General features: G+C 37.6%; 1 protein-coding gene across 1 annotated transcript in view; it reads left to right on the top strand.

Moving 5' to 3' along the window:
- Nucleotides 1–18,512, top strand: part of LOC145260460 (dynein axonemal intermediate chain 4-like) — a 160,170-nt gene that overhangs the window by 33,570 nt on the left and 108,088 nt on the right. Inside the window, exons 3-5 of the mRNA XM_080118537.1 lie at nt 2,762–2,860; nt 13,755–13,822; nt 15,709–15,785. Of these exons, the coding sequence (XP_079974663.1) occupies nt 2,762–2,860; nt 13,755–13,822; nt 15,709–15,785 (244 nt within the window). The remainder of the gene's footprint in view (nt 1–2,761; nt 2,861–13,754; nt 13,823–15,708; nt 15,786–18,512) is intronic.

Below are 18,512 nucleotides of genomic sequence, written 5' to 3'. Positions count from 1 at the left end.
CCTTCTGCCGAAATAGGGTCTCACGTACTTCTTTTTTTGTATGATTACATTTACATGTTTTTATCCTTTTGTTTTTGAAATTGTTGCCTATAATGAAAATGATTAATATCCTTAGGTGTGGTCAAACAGAATTTCATGGCAACCCGGGCAATGCCGGGTACCCATGCTAGTATATATATATATATATATATATATATATATATATATATGATGATTGCAACGTCTTGTCAGACACTTAATCTCCATGAGCCAAAACGCCTGAGGGAGTATCTATGCAAAGATGATGTTACAGAGTTTTAGCTTTGTACGACAGCTAAGTGTCTCTCTCGGTTCAAAATGTTGAGATCCAGCAACAAGCAAGAGCAAGATAGCCAGCAACAAGTTAAACTCCAAACCAGCTTAATGCGGGTACTGGTCTTCCGCTTTATGTTTTTTTAAATCAGAGATTTGCTTCTAGACAGGTTGCCTTCACCACGGCTTACGGGAGCCCTCTCCACCCCAAGACATATATATATACACACACAAATATACACGGTGCTAGTTGGCCGTGGACCCCGAAAAAGGGTTCATTTGCCCTTTGTAAGGTCTTGTTTTTAATCCTTCAGGGAGACTAGCCATCCTCCTCACCAAACAAGTCTGGTGGGGGAACCAGTTTAGTCGCTGGTGACCCGACCATGAGGCAGGTAGTACTGGGTTACATGGTACCAGTAGCATATGACATGACCTGACTATATATATATATATATATATATATATATATATATATGTATAATCTTTGGAATATTACTTCTGTCATACTTTGAAATTTTCAATATTTGTGCTAACCAGCAAAATTAATGCTAATCTATGTAAAAGTTATTTTGGCAACTGTTCTTCCTCTGAAATTCTATGGAAAAAGGAAATAATTTGAAACTCCATGGAATAAGGAAATAATTATATTTATTTTGTAACCCTTGTTCGATTAGTAAATGGTGTGAATTGTAATTTTCAAAATTTTCAATAAAATATATCTCGTCAAGAAAAGGAGTGACACAAACAAAAAGCAGGTAGCAAAATCAAAATACAAAAAACTGTTAATCTAAATTCAATGGAAATAATTTGAAACTCCATGGAATAAGGAAATAATTATAATATAGCTAAAGAAAAAAAATAAGAACAACATATTTTCTATTTAAAAGCAATAAAAATCGTGCATAAAATTTGACAAAGGTTCATGGCTCAGTTATAAAATGCCAGACTGCAGATTGTGTTGTCATGATTTTGATCCTTGCCAAAAAGTTTAGCCAAACTAACAACGGCTGATAACCAGAAATACGCATGTCCATGGATAACTTTTAAGCACAAAAAAATATTTAAAACGAACAAAAAAAGGAAAAAAATACATCCCATCAATAAAAGGGGTGACGTATTTATATGCAAAACAGATCCACAGCACTCCTCCAGTTTCTTCCCGTTGCAATCAAATCTCAATTGTCTGCTTCCAGTTGATTTTTGGTCTTCTTCTTTTTTCATCAGAGATCCATTGAAGCACTTGGTTGGCAATTCTCTCTGGGATTAACCTTAGAATATGTCCAAGGCAGCCTAGACATCATTTTCAGATTATTGACAATACTACCTGTTACTTAGTGCAGTCTCTGACTTTTTGGTTGGTAGTTTGATCACTCAATTTGATCCTGAAAATATTTCTAAGGAACTTGGAATCAAACACATCTAATTTCTTCTCCAGGTTGATCTTTTTAAAACTCTTTAATGACAACATTGAAAAGAGATTAGGTAAATCAAGACAAAATCTTCTGTGAACCAATAAATGAATTATTGAATAAAATGGTTCTCTCACAAATTGTCTTCTAGAACTGATTTAAAAAAAAAATGATATCCAAAGCAGCAATTCCTAGAAACGTACGTTGTACACCATGTATGTACTGCTATCAATGTGTGTACACTTTGTGATTCTGCTTACATAATGACATGTTATGTATTCATTATCAAGTGTGTGTGCGTGCATGTGTGCGTTAAACACATACAATGCTAGTTCTTCAACGAACTGCACGCCTGTGGAATTGTCTTTCGTTTTCCTGCTTTCCAGCTGTCTATAATATGATTGTCTTTAAGTCCAACGTGAACAAGTTTCTGATGAGCCGTTCCACTTAAGTTAACAAATTTACCGAACTTCCATTACTATTGATTACTATATTGTCCTTTTGACTACTCTACACTCTTTAACCCTTATCCTTGAGTGGCCTATCGGCCTTGATAAGTGGTGACGTAAAAAAGAAAAAAAAAAAAGAAAGACACATGTATGTCGGGTTGATCCATAAACCGCCATGTAATTCTGTAAGAACTCAATTTTACACACATTCGTCTTACTTCCTAGACATTGATTGATTACATGATACATGATTGGAACGGTTTTACTCTTCAACTCTCTTCCTCCCTTGATTTGGTTGTTATCTATATATTCAGTTGTTACTGCATTCATAGCATATTTACTTAATTACCTTTTTTGCTCGCTTCTGTAGGGCCCCTATCTGTCATGCTTGGAAGAAATTTGGAAGGAGACAATTGATAAAAATGGGTTATTCTCTATATAAGTACCAAAAATTTTTCTCAGACACATTTTCTTGTGAAAGTGATTTTTTTTTTAAATTAAGACCCAAAGGAGCAATAAAATTGTGTTGTAGAAACTTGGAAGAAATTTAGAAGAGGTTGATTTTGAACTGTTTTTAACTTAATTTAACTGAAACGATTTTTTTTTTTCTAGATTTTCAACGAATTGAATGTGGATGTGACACCACTTCCTTTGTTAGACAGCATCAGCTCAAAACGAGTCAACATCATCACCAGCAAGGCTGATGGACAAGTAAGTCAAAGTTTTTTTTTTACAAAGGAGTCAACACTTATCAAGGCCCGAAGGCCACTTAAGGATAAGGGTTAATGAGTGAATGGTAGTTAATGGGACAATATCGTAGTAATCGTTGATAGTGGAAATTTGGTAAATTAGATTACTTAAGGGAAACGGCTCATCAAGAACTTGCTTATGTTGGACTTTGCCATAGATGATAGTGTCATCAGCATAAATGTCTACGAATTATCTTAGGATGTGATTTGGGAGATCATTGATGTAGATCAGGAAGAGAGTTGGGCCCAGAATGGAACCCTAAGGGACTCCCGCATTAATAGTGAGCTTCTGATTTCTGCCCATCAACCACTATTATAAACCTGTCAAAGAGAAATGATTTAATAACTGAGAAAACATATCCAGCTATACCGTAGCTGAAGATTTTGTGCAGTAGACCTTTATGCCATACCCTATCAAAAGCCTGTGATATGTCGAGCAATTGCCCTAGAAATGAAGCCTCCGTCGAGAGATTTACTAATTCTATGAGATATAACTGTTAGCACATATCTGCTGTAGATCTAGCAGGATGGAAACTATATTGTATGTCACTGAGGAGATTATTTTTGCTGAGGTGGTTGACTACTTCCCGATTTAACACAGACTCCACCAATTTACTCATGACTAAGATTGCTGCAAAGAAGATGGGCTCTCTCTACCATGCTAGAAAGTTACTTATGTCTGAAAGTATCCTCTACCTCTACAAGGCCATCATTTGCCCATGTATGGAGTATTGTTGCCACATTTAGACTTGTGCATCTGCTACTAGTCTCTCCCTTTTAGACAATGTCGGTTGCGTGACACTGCTGTCCGAACTTTCACTTTCTGGTTACCACTTGACCAAACTCCAAACCGAACTTCTGCAACTTTAGCTGTTCTCTCCCCGAATCCGACTTTTCTCTTCTACAAATACAACTTCTCTGCTCGCGATCTAACTTCAGAATGTCCTCCTTCCCCAAATCACTCCTCTTTTATCTCCAATCAGGAGCATCTCATTTGCATACCTCGTGGTCACCCAGTAGGCATATAAAGAAACAGGGCAGCCATTTTTGTTTCTTTCTTCTTCATTATGAACACGAGGTAAGCCACACAAAAACGCGGTCGGTCGTTCTTGTTTCTTTTTTCTTCATTTTTTTGTCCAAAAGAGAGTCACCAACCTAATAGGTCCCACACTATTAACTAGGCTTAAGCCACTGTCCCATCGATGAAATGTTGCATCCCTCCACCTGTTTTACAAGTATTTTAATGGTAGGTGCTCCGACGAACTACCCCGACAAACCAAACAAACAGCAAAATCCCACCCCTACACAGTACAAATATCTAGAAAACCTTCTACTCTAATAGTTTTTTCTCTAGGGCTGCTAGACTTTGGAATTCCCTTCATGCAGAAGTTCAAGTGTGATATAAACAGACATCTTGCTGCTCAACTCCCTACATAGTATCCTTGCAAAACATGTCCCAGATAGTAGTCCCCTACATCAAAGTGACAGTATGTCTTTTTAGGGTGAAAATGCAATTAAAAAAAAGACTGATTGGTTTGTACATTTTTTATTGTTGATTATTTATTATTTAAGCAGCCATACCGGTTGTTGATTTTGAACTGAAAACAGATTAAGAAAATTGGGAAAACTTTTCTATGAAATGAAGACGAGAAAACTAACTTCAAAAAGAAAAGAGTTTGTGTTCTAATAATATTTAGATACTTGTGTAAATAGTATCGTAAATGTCCATGTGAGATTAAAGTTGAGTGAACTTTTCTAATTAGAATTTAAGGGATCTGGGTATAACGTCACGGAGACCGGAAGCCACTAGTCTTATGTGGCAAATGAAATGAGCAAGGAATATCTTTCTGAACATGCAGAGAGAGAGAGAGAGAGAGAGAGAGAGAGAGAGAGAGAGAGAGAGAGAGAGAGAGAGCAGTTGGGCTTTGGTAGCTGCTGCCTCCCTCATGGGGAGAGGGTTTATACATATACATGTATGTTATAAAGAAAGAATAAAAACCCAAATAGATTTGTAAAGCCTAACTGTATTGGTGATGTGTTTTTATTAATAATAATATATTGGTGATGTGTTTTTATTTATAATAATATATTGGTGATGTGTTTTTATTAATAATAATATATTGGTGATGTGTTTTTATTAAAAACTAGCGGGGGTACCCGGCATTGCCCGGGTGTTTCGAGCTGTGTGTGTGGTTTTGGGTAAATCAAAACAAAAGAATAATAAAAAATTGTTGCCTGGGTGTTTGTTCCCGGGGGGGGGGGTAAAAAAAGTTTTGGTAGGTAAGTAGAAAAGATGGAACCCGAAGCCTTGAGGCGACGTTGGAAAATAAAGTATGAAAAAAAAACGTGTGATGTTAACGGCTCGGCCACCAAGAAATAGTAACATAAACATGTTTGAATTTATTTAAGTAAAAGAAAGATGATTTAGGAGCAGTTGTACGTAGTGTTTGTATCTGCATTGCTTCTAATATGGTTCCACATATGTGTTTATATCAATAGGTTTAGACTGTTCCGCCTCATATGAGTCTGGGTCAAAAGTAACTTGACTGTTCATAATGTCCCCATTGTTGACTTCTTTTTCTGGTTGCAACTGCTGTTGTATTACGACTAAGGGAAGTTTTTTGGTGGCATATTGTAAAAAAAAATTGTATTGTGTAAAAAGTGAAAGATTGTTATATACTCAACTAATGAACTCTATGTTCTTGTTCCCCCCCCTCTGCTGCCGACCAAAGAAATAATTTCAACGTTTAAATACTGAATGAAATGTCTGAGTTTACTATTTTATGAAACGATTTAGCTAATATATGACGGGAGTAAAGTTTAAGGAAATGCAAACAGCGGACGTTATTTTGGAAACGAAATAAACCAGAAATGATTTTTAATGTTTTTTTTTTTATGCGAAAAAAAATTGGCCAATTTTTTTTTTTTTGGGGTGGGGAAAAATGACATTATTGTTGATGTTTCCAGTAACCCCCTCCTGGCAAAGAAATGAAACTCTATTTATTTATCCCTGGCAAACAAAAGGAACCAAATTTTTTTAATTTAAATTTTATCTGTATGTTTTTTGTGCGAAAAATTGAAAGAATTACTAATTTTGTTTGGCAAAAACTGTAAAAACATGCCACATTCTAAGTTATGTTTATATTTTTCTCCCTCGCTTCCGAAGAAATAGAACTAAATTTATGTTTTTATTTTTATTTTTTTAAGTTAAATAATTGAAAGGAAGGAAGTATTAAATTCCATTCCAGTTTTGTAGGCAACTGTGTTCTTGGTACAGAAATACAACGGAATCTAGTTTAGTAAATGGAAAACGTACATAAACTTAATGAATGAAAAGGTGTTTAAAATTCCATTCTAGATGTTTAGGCAAAAAACCCCCCCAAAAAACTGACTACCCGAATATCGGCTGCTAAGTGTTATTCGATGATGCTCCGCTGAAAGAGAAACAAACGTGTCGTAATTAAAGTCGGATACGTAAAGTAAGAGTTGGAGAAGAGTTGTAGTAAAACATGGAATCCAAGGTTAGTTCGTTTCGGGTTTATTTTTTTTTTTTAGTAAACGCGATTTTCTATGTGTAAACTGAAGTCATATTGCAGAACACAAATTTCTGTAAGAGTGTGTTTGAATAGTATGCTATGCAATTTGTTGAAGTAATATAAATGGTAATTAAGCAACGTAAAAGTAAGTGTGGGATAAGAATTAATGTTTGTGGGAATGTCGGTATCGGTTAATTCCGTGGTGCGTTTCACTGAATAGGAAGCATAGAATGGAAAGGCATGGTAAAATTCCATTCCAGTTTTTTTAACAACTACGAAGTAAAGAAAACTCAAACCGAAATTCCTTCGTAACTGTCCTTGTGAACGATCCTGGAAACGGTGCAAGTGGTGGCGAGGGAAGGAGGAATTAATTAGAGTGAAAAGATTTTACTACTTCCATTGATTTTAACTGATTGTGGCATTGAACTCTTACCAGAAAAAATATAGGAATCTACGATTATCGAGGAAGTGGAGAGGTAATATGCCTATAATACACCCCAGATATTGTGCTGTAGTTTGTGTATATTACATTTGCATGAAATGTCTTGATTTTTAATCCTATGAAGGTCAAAATCATAGGGGAAAAAATGAGTTCATTTTATATATATAGGGATAATATATTGGTGATGTGTTTTTATTAATAATAAAATACCAGCAATTAAATGAGGAAAAGTGTGTGGATTTTGATTGCCTAAAGAAAACGCTGTACACATCCTTTGCTTTGGATCCTTTTGTTGCATGAAAGCAGTTTTCAGCACGCTATCTTCAAGATAAGTGAGATGGTCAATGTATTTTTGGCGGAACTACACAGGTTTGCAGTCCTGTTTGGCAGCGTATCAATGCCTGCAATGGATAATCTAGATCTGTTACACGTGCTGGTACACGCTCGTGCCATTTTAAAGACCTGCACAAGAGTTCTAGAGCAAGCTGCAATAACTGCACGGTTGGCACAAAGCACACCTAAGGAGATGGATACTTCCCTTTGATGTTATAATTGTAATGGACCCAGTCATAGGGCAAGCGATTGTCTACTGGAGAGTGAGACAGCCAGAGGTGTTGGTGTCAAGCCCTAAAGAAATATCACGTGCTATCGATGTTAGCAGTGTGGACACATTGCTTGATTTTGTCTGGGAAACGAGCAGGGGGGGGGGGGCGAGAATTCAGTGCCAATCTCATCCCCCAAACTGTTGTAAATGGCTGCATTGCTGGTTGTAACTGTTTGTATTAATGGAATACCACGTACATCTCTAGTGAATACTGGATACATGCAGTCACTAGTCCGCAAGTCGTGTTGTAAGAAATGAACAAGGAAAGTGACCCTGTGCTCACAGCAGATGGAAGCACACTTAGCTGCTGTGGAATAGGAGCTGTGCAAGTTAACATTAGTGCAAGGCTAAACATTAACATAGAAGTTTAGTTGTAGAAGTTTAGTTTTACTTGGATTTGATTTGTTGCTTGGGCTGGACGCAATCAAGTGGCTGGAAGCAGTAGCTGTGTCAAGTTCCAATGAGGTAACTTTTCCACATTTCAGCAAAACCAATTTTGATACTATCACCATTATCGAGCCTGATTTTTCCGCAGAGTATGAAAAGAACACTCAGAAGTGGACTGCATCATGAAAATGGGCTGTTGACCAACCTCCAATTACATTGTAAAATAAACTTGCAGAGTATCCAGCCCCAGCACAAATTTGTGAGGAATATAATCATGAACTCCACATGTGGATCGATAATGGCTGGTTGCTGCCATATCCGGAGGATGAACTTGGCCCCCGCAAAAGGTCTAATTCCCCTTATGACTGTTGTGCAGAAGAACGAACAGAAAGTTTGGCCGTTATGGATTATCAGGAGCTAAATGAGTACATAGAAGTGTATATGGCCAACATGGATGTTTGCTTGCAAAAATTGAGAGAATGGTGACAGCAAGTAAGGACCAAACATTGCAGTGCTAGACTTACACCAAGCTTGTTTGCAAGTCCTTGTTGACAAATCTCTTTGGCCATTCCAAACAGTGGATGAAATGATAAAAGAAGAATGAATAAGAATGCCTTTCGTAAAGGTTTTATCAGCTTAAAATATATACACGTGTTTGGCAAAATCAGTATGGCGGAATCCTTAGTTCCGGCCAAGGGGAATAACTATGATTCATTTCCTGAAGAGTTACAGTAATTTATTATAACATTTTCCCCTTCAACAATAATTAAGTATGGAATTACAGAAGTTAAATTTAGTCTGTTCAGTACTAGGTTAAAAAGTCCTTATATTTACTTGGAAATCGCCGCATTCTGGACGATCTCCGCACTGACTCACAGGGATTTTTGTTCTCAGCATCCACATTGTGGCTAGTATGGATATGTTCAGGATCAGGTAAGGGATTCTTCTCCTCCACGTCGATATTGTTTTCGTCAGGTGGCGGTTCTTTACGGGCTTCAGGGCTTGCAGTATTGTTTTCATCGTGTTCGTCTTCTTGGTTTGAGGAGTTAGGGGCCAGGTCTCGCACATTGACAGTAGTTTCCGCACCAGAGGGTAGTCGTACATGAGCATAGTAGGGGTTGATGTCTAATAAGGTAGCAGGGGTTACTGGAGGGTCGAGCTTACTAGACTTAGTATGGTTTCTGACATATACTGGGCCTGGTTTCGCCCAAGTGGGAACAGAAGTTCCGGAGGAAGATCTACGACTATATTTGAACATTCTCTCATAAGGAGTCGTATTGGTGGCAGTGCATAGTAACGACCTGATTGAATGGAGAGCGTTTGGTAGTATATCTTCCCAATGAGGCAGTTTCATGTTGCTAGAGTGTAAGGTCGTTTGGATGGCCTTCCATAAAGTTCCATTGAGCTTCTCAACTTGCCCGTTACCCTCAGGGTGATACCTACTTGTTTTAGAGGTGGCGATACCTTTGCCACGTAAGTAATCTTTGATTTCTCCTGCAAGGAAGTCGGCAGCCCGGTTAGTCTGTATCATATCGGGCATGCCAAAAATAGCAAATAGTTGGTTTAGGCAATGGATCACGGTTTTACTAGTCATATCCTTACAGGGGAAGGCAAAGGGAAAGCGAGTATATTCATCAATTATGGTGAGTAAGTATTTGTTACCACGTACAGAAGTAGGTAAAGGGCTTTTAAAGTCAATGTTTAATCGCTGGAAAGGTAGTATAGCCTGTATGAGTGTTCCTTTGTTACAACTGGCAAATTTAGGTTTCAAATACTAACAGGAGGGGCACGTGTCTGTTATGTTTTTAATTTGTTCTAAAGAGAAAGGAAGGTTTCTTGTCCGGATGAAGTGGCTGAGTCGCGTGACTCCAGGATGGCATAGTGTAGCATGCAAGTCGCGGAGGTCTTGCAAAGTGTGCGTTAATGCAGAGATGCGAGAAAACGTATCAGCAGCTGTATTTTCCGTTCCTGGGCGGTAAGTAATGCTGAATTTGAATTGTGATAGTTCGATCCGCCAACGACATATCATTTTTAATTTTTGATTTTAGCATGATGATTCGGGTCCGCCAATGCTACGGTTTTCAGTTTGGGGATAACAAAAAGTTTCAGCTTTCTTGCTGTATTTTTGCTAATGAACGTCCCCACGCTGCCGGAGTCTACCATAGCATTCACTACCTGCCCATTTATTTCGCATTTGGTGTAGGTGATGTCTTTGGCACCCGTTCCTAGTCAGGAGAGATTGGGTGGGGGGGAGTCCGGGTCGTACAACACAGCAGCAGGAGAGGAGGATGATCTACATACCTTAGCCCAATGGCCATTTTTTTTACATTTTCTACACTCGGCATTACGCGCAGGACACATCGCCCGTGCATGCCGTGTGTTCCCACAGAAGAAACAAATTCCTTTTTGTAATGTATTTCCTTTTACAGCGGCTAAGGGAGTTTCTTCTGGTTGAACTACGGTAGCTGTTACGCTCGGGTGGTAATCGAAGCTGGCCATATGCTTCTCCGCTTGTTCTAGGGACCTAGCCACTGTAAATGTCTCTTGTAGCGTCGAGAAAGGTTTTTCAAGTAGGTTCTGACGGATAGACGAAGACGAGATGCCGCTAATGAACGCGTCCCGTATATATTGTTTTTTGTTTTCCTCGGCACTTACCGCTTGAAATTCGCAAGATTTAGCGAATACTTCCAATTGTTGCATGAACTCGTCGATGGTTTGTGTCGGTTTCTGTTTACTTGTCAGGAGTTGATGTCTGTTAAATACAATGTTTGTTGGTTTCATATAAATAGCGTCTAGCGTTTCTATGGCGTTGTTGTAATCCGTGGCATCGCTTATAATTTCGAAAATTGTCGCCGAGACAGAATTGATCAAAGCGAAAAGATTTTGCGCATTGTTTTCAATTTGGCCGTTATTTAACGTGCATAGATAGTATTCGAATGTTAAATTCCAATGTTTGTATATTTTTTCCGAATTCGGAGCAGTTGGTTCTGTGTTAAATCTGTCTGGCCGCAGTAATTTGTCCATTTTTTTTTTTTTTTTTTTTTTTTTTATCTTAAGCTGATAAAATTGAAATGATAAAAGAAGAATGAATAAGAATGCCTTTCGTAAAGGTTTTATCAGCTTAAAATATATACACGTGTTTGGCAAAATCAATATGGTGGAATTCTTAGTTCCGGCCAAGGGGAATAACTATGATTCATTTCCTGAAGAGTTACAGTAATTTATTATAACAGTGGAGATCAAGGGACAACGATATTAACCGCCTCAGATTTGGGTTTAATGCTTCCCCTTTAATAATGCAGGCCAGGGTTAATGCCATCCTCAGCCAGGATGAGATCATAAATACGGCTACATCTTTTTATATTGACAACGTTTTTGTGAATGAAACTGTGTGTTTTGCAACCCATGTCAAGGAATATTTATAGAAGTGTGGTCTAGCAAGCAAGACCCCAGAACAGTTGAGACTGGGCTCACGTGTATTGGGATTATGTGTCCAGGAGAAGCAGGGAAAACTGTTATGGTAGCGTGGAAGTGACTTTTCAATAGTCTCTAATAGACTTACCTGTTGAATTGTATTTTCAGTGTGCGGGAAACTGACTGGCCATTTCTCAGTGTGGGGCTGGTTATGTCACCACTGTGTTTGTAAAACAAAGGGCAACGCTATGACAGTTGGGTAGAATAACGATATGCAAGACCCTCTTCTAGCACGGATGATCAAAGACATTTGTTTGAGATTAGCCAGGACGATCCAGTGAAAGATGAAGACACAAGCTCCAAGTGATGCGTGAGGACAAGCGTATAAATTTGATGCTGCCAGGTGTCAACCTTGCATTGCAGTGAAAACCATTCATTTACGGACTTTGTATATATCAGTGGATAACTGACACATTGTCTGGACAGATGAGAGTGAGCACCAAAACAGCTTCTGAAATTAGTTAATTAGGCATCGGCTCGCCATGCTCTGAGATTTGGCCTCGGAATATGCACTGAAGGGCTTGTTAAGTCTCACAATAACAGAGCTGACCAACTTACTCGGGTACCACAGTGATAGTTAAATGAAATCCATAAAAAGACGAAACCCAGAAAACCTATGTGTGCTGTAACCGCAGAACAAAATGCTTCTCAGATACAGCAATTCATCGGACAGTGTACAGGACGTTATAGTCAGTCAACTCATTAATAACTGAAGCTGAAGTGCGGATGGTGGTGTGGGATTGTACAGAATGCCAATCTATAGATCCAGCCCCATTGGAAGTCGTGTAGGCTTGACGTCCCTGAAAATTGGAGCAACGTTGCTATGGATGTAACCCATTTTGGTAATTAGTTGTACTTGACGTTGATGAACTGTGACCCCAGCCATTTTGGCATCTGGAATCAGTTGCACCAGCAAGATTCTGCTAGCGTCATTAAGCAGTTGGAGATTGTGGTCTATGAAAGGGGGCCGCCAATTGAATTACTTACCGATACTAGTGTGGCATTTTGCAGAAAGAGATTTGCTGAATTTATATGGATGTATGGCGCGCACATTCAATTTCGGTGCGCCCATGTTCTCTTGGGAAACGGAATAATCAAGAAGTCCAATCGCACAATAAAGCACATTGCAGTAAGAACAAGGTGCACGATCTTGGAGACAGTGTACTGGCACAACATTACACTTAAAGACAATAAGACAGCCCTGACTGGACCTATAAGAACCATATCAAGCGTATCAATGAAGTGGTGCTGCTTGATAATGCAGCTGCTAATCTATACACGGAGATGCTGTTTGGGTGAAGAATCCACAGGGAAGATGTATGACACAGTGATGAAAATCGATAGCCAACAGTTGATGGAACACCACACCAGATAAAGGATGTGCACCCAGCGTGCCAACATAATTGCTTAATCTGTGACAAAATTACCCCATCAGATGATGAAGCCCCACTGCATGAAAGCACCATTGAGGAGTTCCTGAGCCTGTACCATTAAGGCAAAGTAACAGGAAAAAGCAGCCCAACATTGTCATTTGTGTGATCCTGAGATCAGGGAGCATGTGCAGAAATGCTCAAAAACTGTATACTAATGTCCAGGTCGGGCCTACCTATGGCGAAAATGAGTTCGTCCTAAGGCTATAAAAAAAAGGCCAATAATAGTCATTCGTCAAGTAACTCCCAAAATTGCTCTGGTAACGTGTTGTGTTAAGTCATTGTGTTTGGGATCGTATTGAATTGACGGAGTTGTTTGGGATCATGTTGTGTTGAATCAATGGAAGTGTTCGATTCAAATCAATGGAGGTGTTCGATTCAAATCAATGGAGGTGTTCGATTCAAATCAATGGAGGTGTTCGATTCAAATCAATGGAGGTGTTCGATTCAAATCAATGGAGGTGTTCGATTCAAATCAAAGCGGCGGTGTTGTTTGGGGTCATGTCGAATGGCATTGCTGAAATTGTTTGGGACTGTGCAGCTGCATGTAATCTTTTTTTTCTCTCTTCCCTCATGAAGCAATATGCCATAATAGTATTTATAAAAAAGAGTGAGGCTAGCAACAGCACATATGTGAAAGTTGTTTTGTAAATGTTGATGGTTTATAAAAATAAAAAATGCATAGTTTTATTTTCCAAACTCCAAAGCAAAATGTACAAACAAATAAAACAGACAAATATTAATTATATATATATTTTTTAAATATTAATTATATATATTTTTTAAATATTAATTATATATATTTTTTAAAATATTAGATTTTTTCACTATTAAAAACTTTAGTTTACCATTAGCGATAAAACCGTCAAAAGTAAAAAAAAAAATCAGATTTAAGGCAAAATTTGGGGGTGCTTCAGATCTATTTGTTACCACAACAGAAACAAACAAAACAAAACAATTATTTTGATTCTTTGAAATTACAGATATCAGAATTCCCAAGCGTCATCGGCATGACTGGCACGTCATCATTTACAGGTGGACCATTCTCCAGGTAAGAAAAGAAATGGTTATTCTTTACTGCTTGACCATTCGATAGGTATTAATGGACATTCATCCAGATGGACTTGTCAAATAACATTTTTTGTTTTGGATAATTCTTACTTTTATAGTTAAGTATAGGTATGTAGTTTGCCAGGTGCATCAGGTTATGAAGTATGGTTGATGGGTGATGAACTTTTGGGGTCAGATAACTCAGGAATGTGAGTTATCTGCTTTTGTATCAAAATCCTATTTTGTTTGTTACGACAGCTCTTTGAAAACTGAAAATGTTAATTTTATTGTAAACTGAAAGCAATTCATAGGAGTAAAATGACTTTTATTTCACCGTTGCCTTTCCTTCCCCACGAGCAGTTGGTGTTTTTCTCTTGACTTTGACTTTCTTAACTGAAATTGAATAGAGTTTTTTTGTTTTATTTTTGGTGAGAGTCATCTCTTATCAAGGCCCAATGGTCACTCGAGGTTAATGAATGTAAGGTGGTAGTCTAGTAATCGTTAATGGTGTAAATTGGGTTGAATTTGATTATTTATGAGGACGGCTCAACAAGAACTTGTTTACATTGGATTTGAAGGCTACCATGTTGTATTAAACTGAGAAGCAGGACAGCGGAACAGTGTTCCACAGGTGGATAGTTCTGGAAAAGAAGCTTGTTGGGTGTTTAGAAAAAAAAAGTTTTTTTTCTGTAGCTCTCTCTACACACACACAAACTCTCCCCTCCGTCGATTAGGAAATTCATCTTGATTTCAGCTTTTTCGCAATTGGTTACTCACATCCATGATAGCTGATTGTTTGTTCATGTCATATAGAAAAGATTTGAAATTGGATTTCAGTTGCAAACTTTATGTTAATGAAGTGTCAGAGAAGATTTTCATAAATAAAGACTTTTAGACTTTCCTTGTACGTCTTGCTCTTTCTATGAGGATATTTCAAAAGCAATTTGTTGTTAAGAGAACGGACATTCATAGTTAATGTTAAAATTGTTGTTATCTTCATCGTTATTAACATACCAACTGAGAAAACATCCCCTTCAAGACTCTGGCAGGAGAATATAACATAAGGAATCAATTTGCATGAAATGTTGGCCTCATCATCTCTATCGTCGTCTTTCTGAGAATATTGAGAAATAACATGATTAGGTTTTCTTTTCTTTTTCCCCCCAAACCTGACACAGTGCCACTCGGATGTAGGGGGTTACTGTTTGGAACCAAATCTACATGGATGCTATGTAGGAAGTTGAGCAGCAAGATGCCTGTTCACATTATACTTTAACTTCTGCATGTCAGTACAGTCAGGGAAGTGGGGATCCAGGAGGGAATTACAAAGTCTAACAGTTTGAAGAAATCTTTTTTGGCATCTAGTGATCTCCACAGCATAGGGGTGAGATTTTGCTGCTTGTCAAGTTAGCCGAGGCTATTTATTTTGAGGAGATACAATTTTGTTGAAGCACATTTCATTAAAAATCTTGTAAAACAAACACAGAAATGCAACATTTCGTCAATGAGACAGAGGTTGGAGTTTGGTTCCTAGTGCAGAATCAATTAGGTTTGTGACTCTTTTTTGAATTTTGTTTAAAAGTAAAGACTAGTGGTAGATGTACCAGCCCAGATGTAGCAGCATCACTCCATGCATGGTCGAATATCTTTTTAGGGCAGCTAATTCTTTGATATGCAAATCAATGCATATCAAACTACATAGGAACACCTAGGTCGTCAGTCAGTATTGTTAACTTCTTGCTTGCCATCACCTCCCAATCTGTTAAGTGAAATTTGCTCATGTCATTTGACCTAATTCTCAATCACATTAGTATTTGAAAAGAAAAACAATGTAAATAAATTAAAAAAAAAAATAAAAACTCGAATTGTGACAACGTTGTGTTTCAGGTCGGTGTTCAACACGGCAGTGAATGATACAGTTTCGGAGGAGTTTGCTGATACAGATGTGAACACATCTTGGAAATGTGAGTGAATTTATTGTAAACTTGTTTTAAGTGTGGAAATAAGGGGGGGGGTGATTTTGAAAATTTTGGAGATTGTTGCACTAAATATTGATTTTAACAAGAATCAATTGAAAAATTCTAATTTTATTTGAATGAAAATTAAAAAATAAAATGGCGGAAGGGTATTTTTGAAAGTATTAAAAACTGAAATTCTTTTATTTTGCTGCTCATCATATCATCATATTGAATGTTAAACTTTTATGAAAATCAAATGATTTAATTCATTTTATCATATACTAGTATGTTAAGTGTTCCCATTAAATTATTAAAAACTATTTAAATAATATAAGTTTATACTCTTTTCTAAAAACTGTTATTAAAACCACAACATATCAATAATCAAATTCAGAAAAGCAAGAGATGAATAAAAATGCCAGAAGATAAAATTAAAACCGTGATATTCAGTGGTCAATCCAAATTTAATCTGATGCTGATGGAAAAAAAGATATGGCGCAAGATAGCTGACAGGCTAAATCCAAAAATTGTTTGCGAAAATGTAAAATTTGGAGCGGGGTCTATTATGGTTTGGGGATATGTTTTATATTATTGCATCTGAGAATCAGTTTTCATAAATGAATTGTGATTGTTTTGTTTTGAACAGTCGAGGCATTGGACTCTGTCAAAAGCAGTAGTTTTATGTGGGTCGACAATCATCTAATTTAAATATGCTCTGCCAGTGTTAAATGTAAAATAAATTTTATTTTTATACAAAATATGTCTTCTTCATTTATTCTATGTAGCATTCAATTTCAGCCCAATAATTCTTGTTATCAATGAGGATGTTAAAATCTTTCCCACAATGTCAAGACGAGACCCATGCCAGCTGGTTATAGTTGATGCTATATCGCCCCATTGATGTTTCTATTGTCCATGTGCCTATCATTTGATCGTGTCTAACACCCCGGGGAGCTAGTTGCTGTTTCCACAACGTTTCTCAACCAAGTAACTCTTCCTAGCTAATGAACATTGTCATATTGGTGCCGTGACCAGAATGTTTCACAATCAAGTAACTCTAATGAACATTGTCATATTGGTGCCGTGACCAGAATGTTTCACAACCAAGTAACTCTAATGAACATTGTCATATTGGTGCCGTGACCAGAATGTTTCACAATCAAGTAACTCTCCTTGAGTAAAACAATCGTTGTCATATATATATATATATATATATATATATATAAATTTTCCTACTGTGTGTGTAGGTGTGTGTGTGTGATGCGGTTTATTTCAGCCTACAAGTAACCCACCCAGGCAAGTTATGTACCAAAATGAAGCTTATGACCCAGCGGATGTTTTAGTAATATTTATTTTATGGAAAAAACAAATGCAAAAAATGCAAAAAAAGTCACATTTTTAGTGCGTTCTCAATCCCTATATCTATATATCTATATATCTGTGTCTATATGTGTCCGACAGAACTTTTTGCGGGGAGGAGGTACTCATACCAAGAATACAAATAAATCACCAAGATGAACAATTTGTCGCGTGGAATTGTCGCCAATTCCCGGTGAGGCCTGTCTTCGTCATGATAATCAATAAAAGTCAGATGCTGAGTAAGGTGGGTGTATGGTTGGAAGAACCGACTTTCACCCATGGTCAGCTCTATGTAGCGGCATCGCAGGTAAAAAACCCAGACAATCTGATATTTGCTCTAAAAAAAATGACTGTAAAAACAGAACATTACATATTTACTAAAATGTATTAAATAAAAAATTTTAAAATGAGAAAATTCATATTAGAATAAAATAAAATATACAGAGATAGGAATAAGCTATAGTTAAATAAAAAATGCACATAATTATATAAAAATAAATGTGGACCTGAAAAAATTTTCCTCAGACAGAAACAACATGGCTGACGAGAACCTAACATCATTTATGTTTTACCATTAACTGGTCCCCTTTATGTTGGTCTTGAAACCGATGGTACCAATGTTTTTCTGAACTTCTGTACAATTAAATAAATAAATATATATATATAGTGTAATTTAGGAGTGTAACTATGTGTAACTATATATATATATATAGTGTAATTTAGGAGTGTAACTATTTAGCAGATATAACCTCTACAAACTAACCCAATAACATTAACTAACCACGCGGGGTCGCAGAAATACCTGGATTAGAACCCAGGCGCGGAGCAAACCCTCTCAGTGGTGACGGACCCAGTAGATCTTTCTAGATCATCCGTCTAGGAGAAGGAAAACTCTGAAACTAAACCAAAGAGGAGGGAGGCCTCTTCAGTCTTGGATGACAACCTTCCTAGAGCTGGTGACTCAATCAAATTACCAGTTTGCAAACCTAAAATGCTTAAGGAGTAGATAGGTCTTGCCTATCGCCCGGCTTCCATACTCCTTCTTTGCCTATTAGTCAGGCGCAGAGATACTATCACAGTGATTCGACAGAAACACCCAGTGGTAGATCTTGTTTCTTGTCTAGGGCAATGAACGCCATTTCCCCACTCCCGACACACCCCACCCCTAAAGCTGGGCACTTGAGAATGCTTGAGTACCACATATGCCTGAGCAATTAGATTGGGTTGACCTTCCTCTGATGGGTTGAGGGTACCGGATTGACAGTTACTGGCTGCTGTTTCCGACTGGTAGTACAGGAACCCTAACTCTTTGGTAGCGCTTAGAGCGGCTGCTCCATCAACAGTTGAATAATATCGGGTTGTTTGCAGTGCCAT

This window comes from Euprymna scolopes, chromosome 3, assembly GCF_053919585.1.
Source record: "Euprymna scolopes isolate OS-2025 chromosome 3, ASM5391958v1, whole genome shotgun sequence".
NCBI lineage: Eukaryota > Metazoa > Mollusca > Cephalopoda > Sepiida > Sepiolidae > Euprymna > Euprymna scolopes.
Note: the sequence above shows the minus strand (reverse complement) of the source record. Positions and strands in the feature narration are given on the sequence as shown.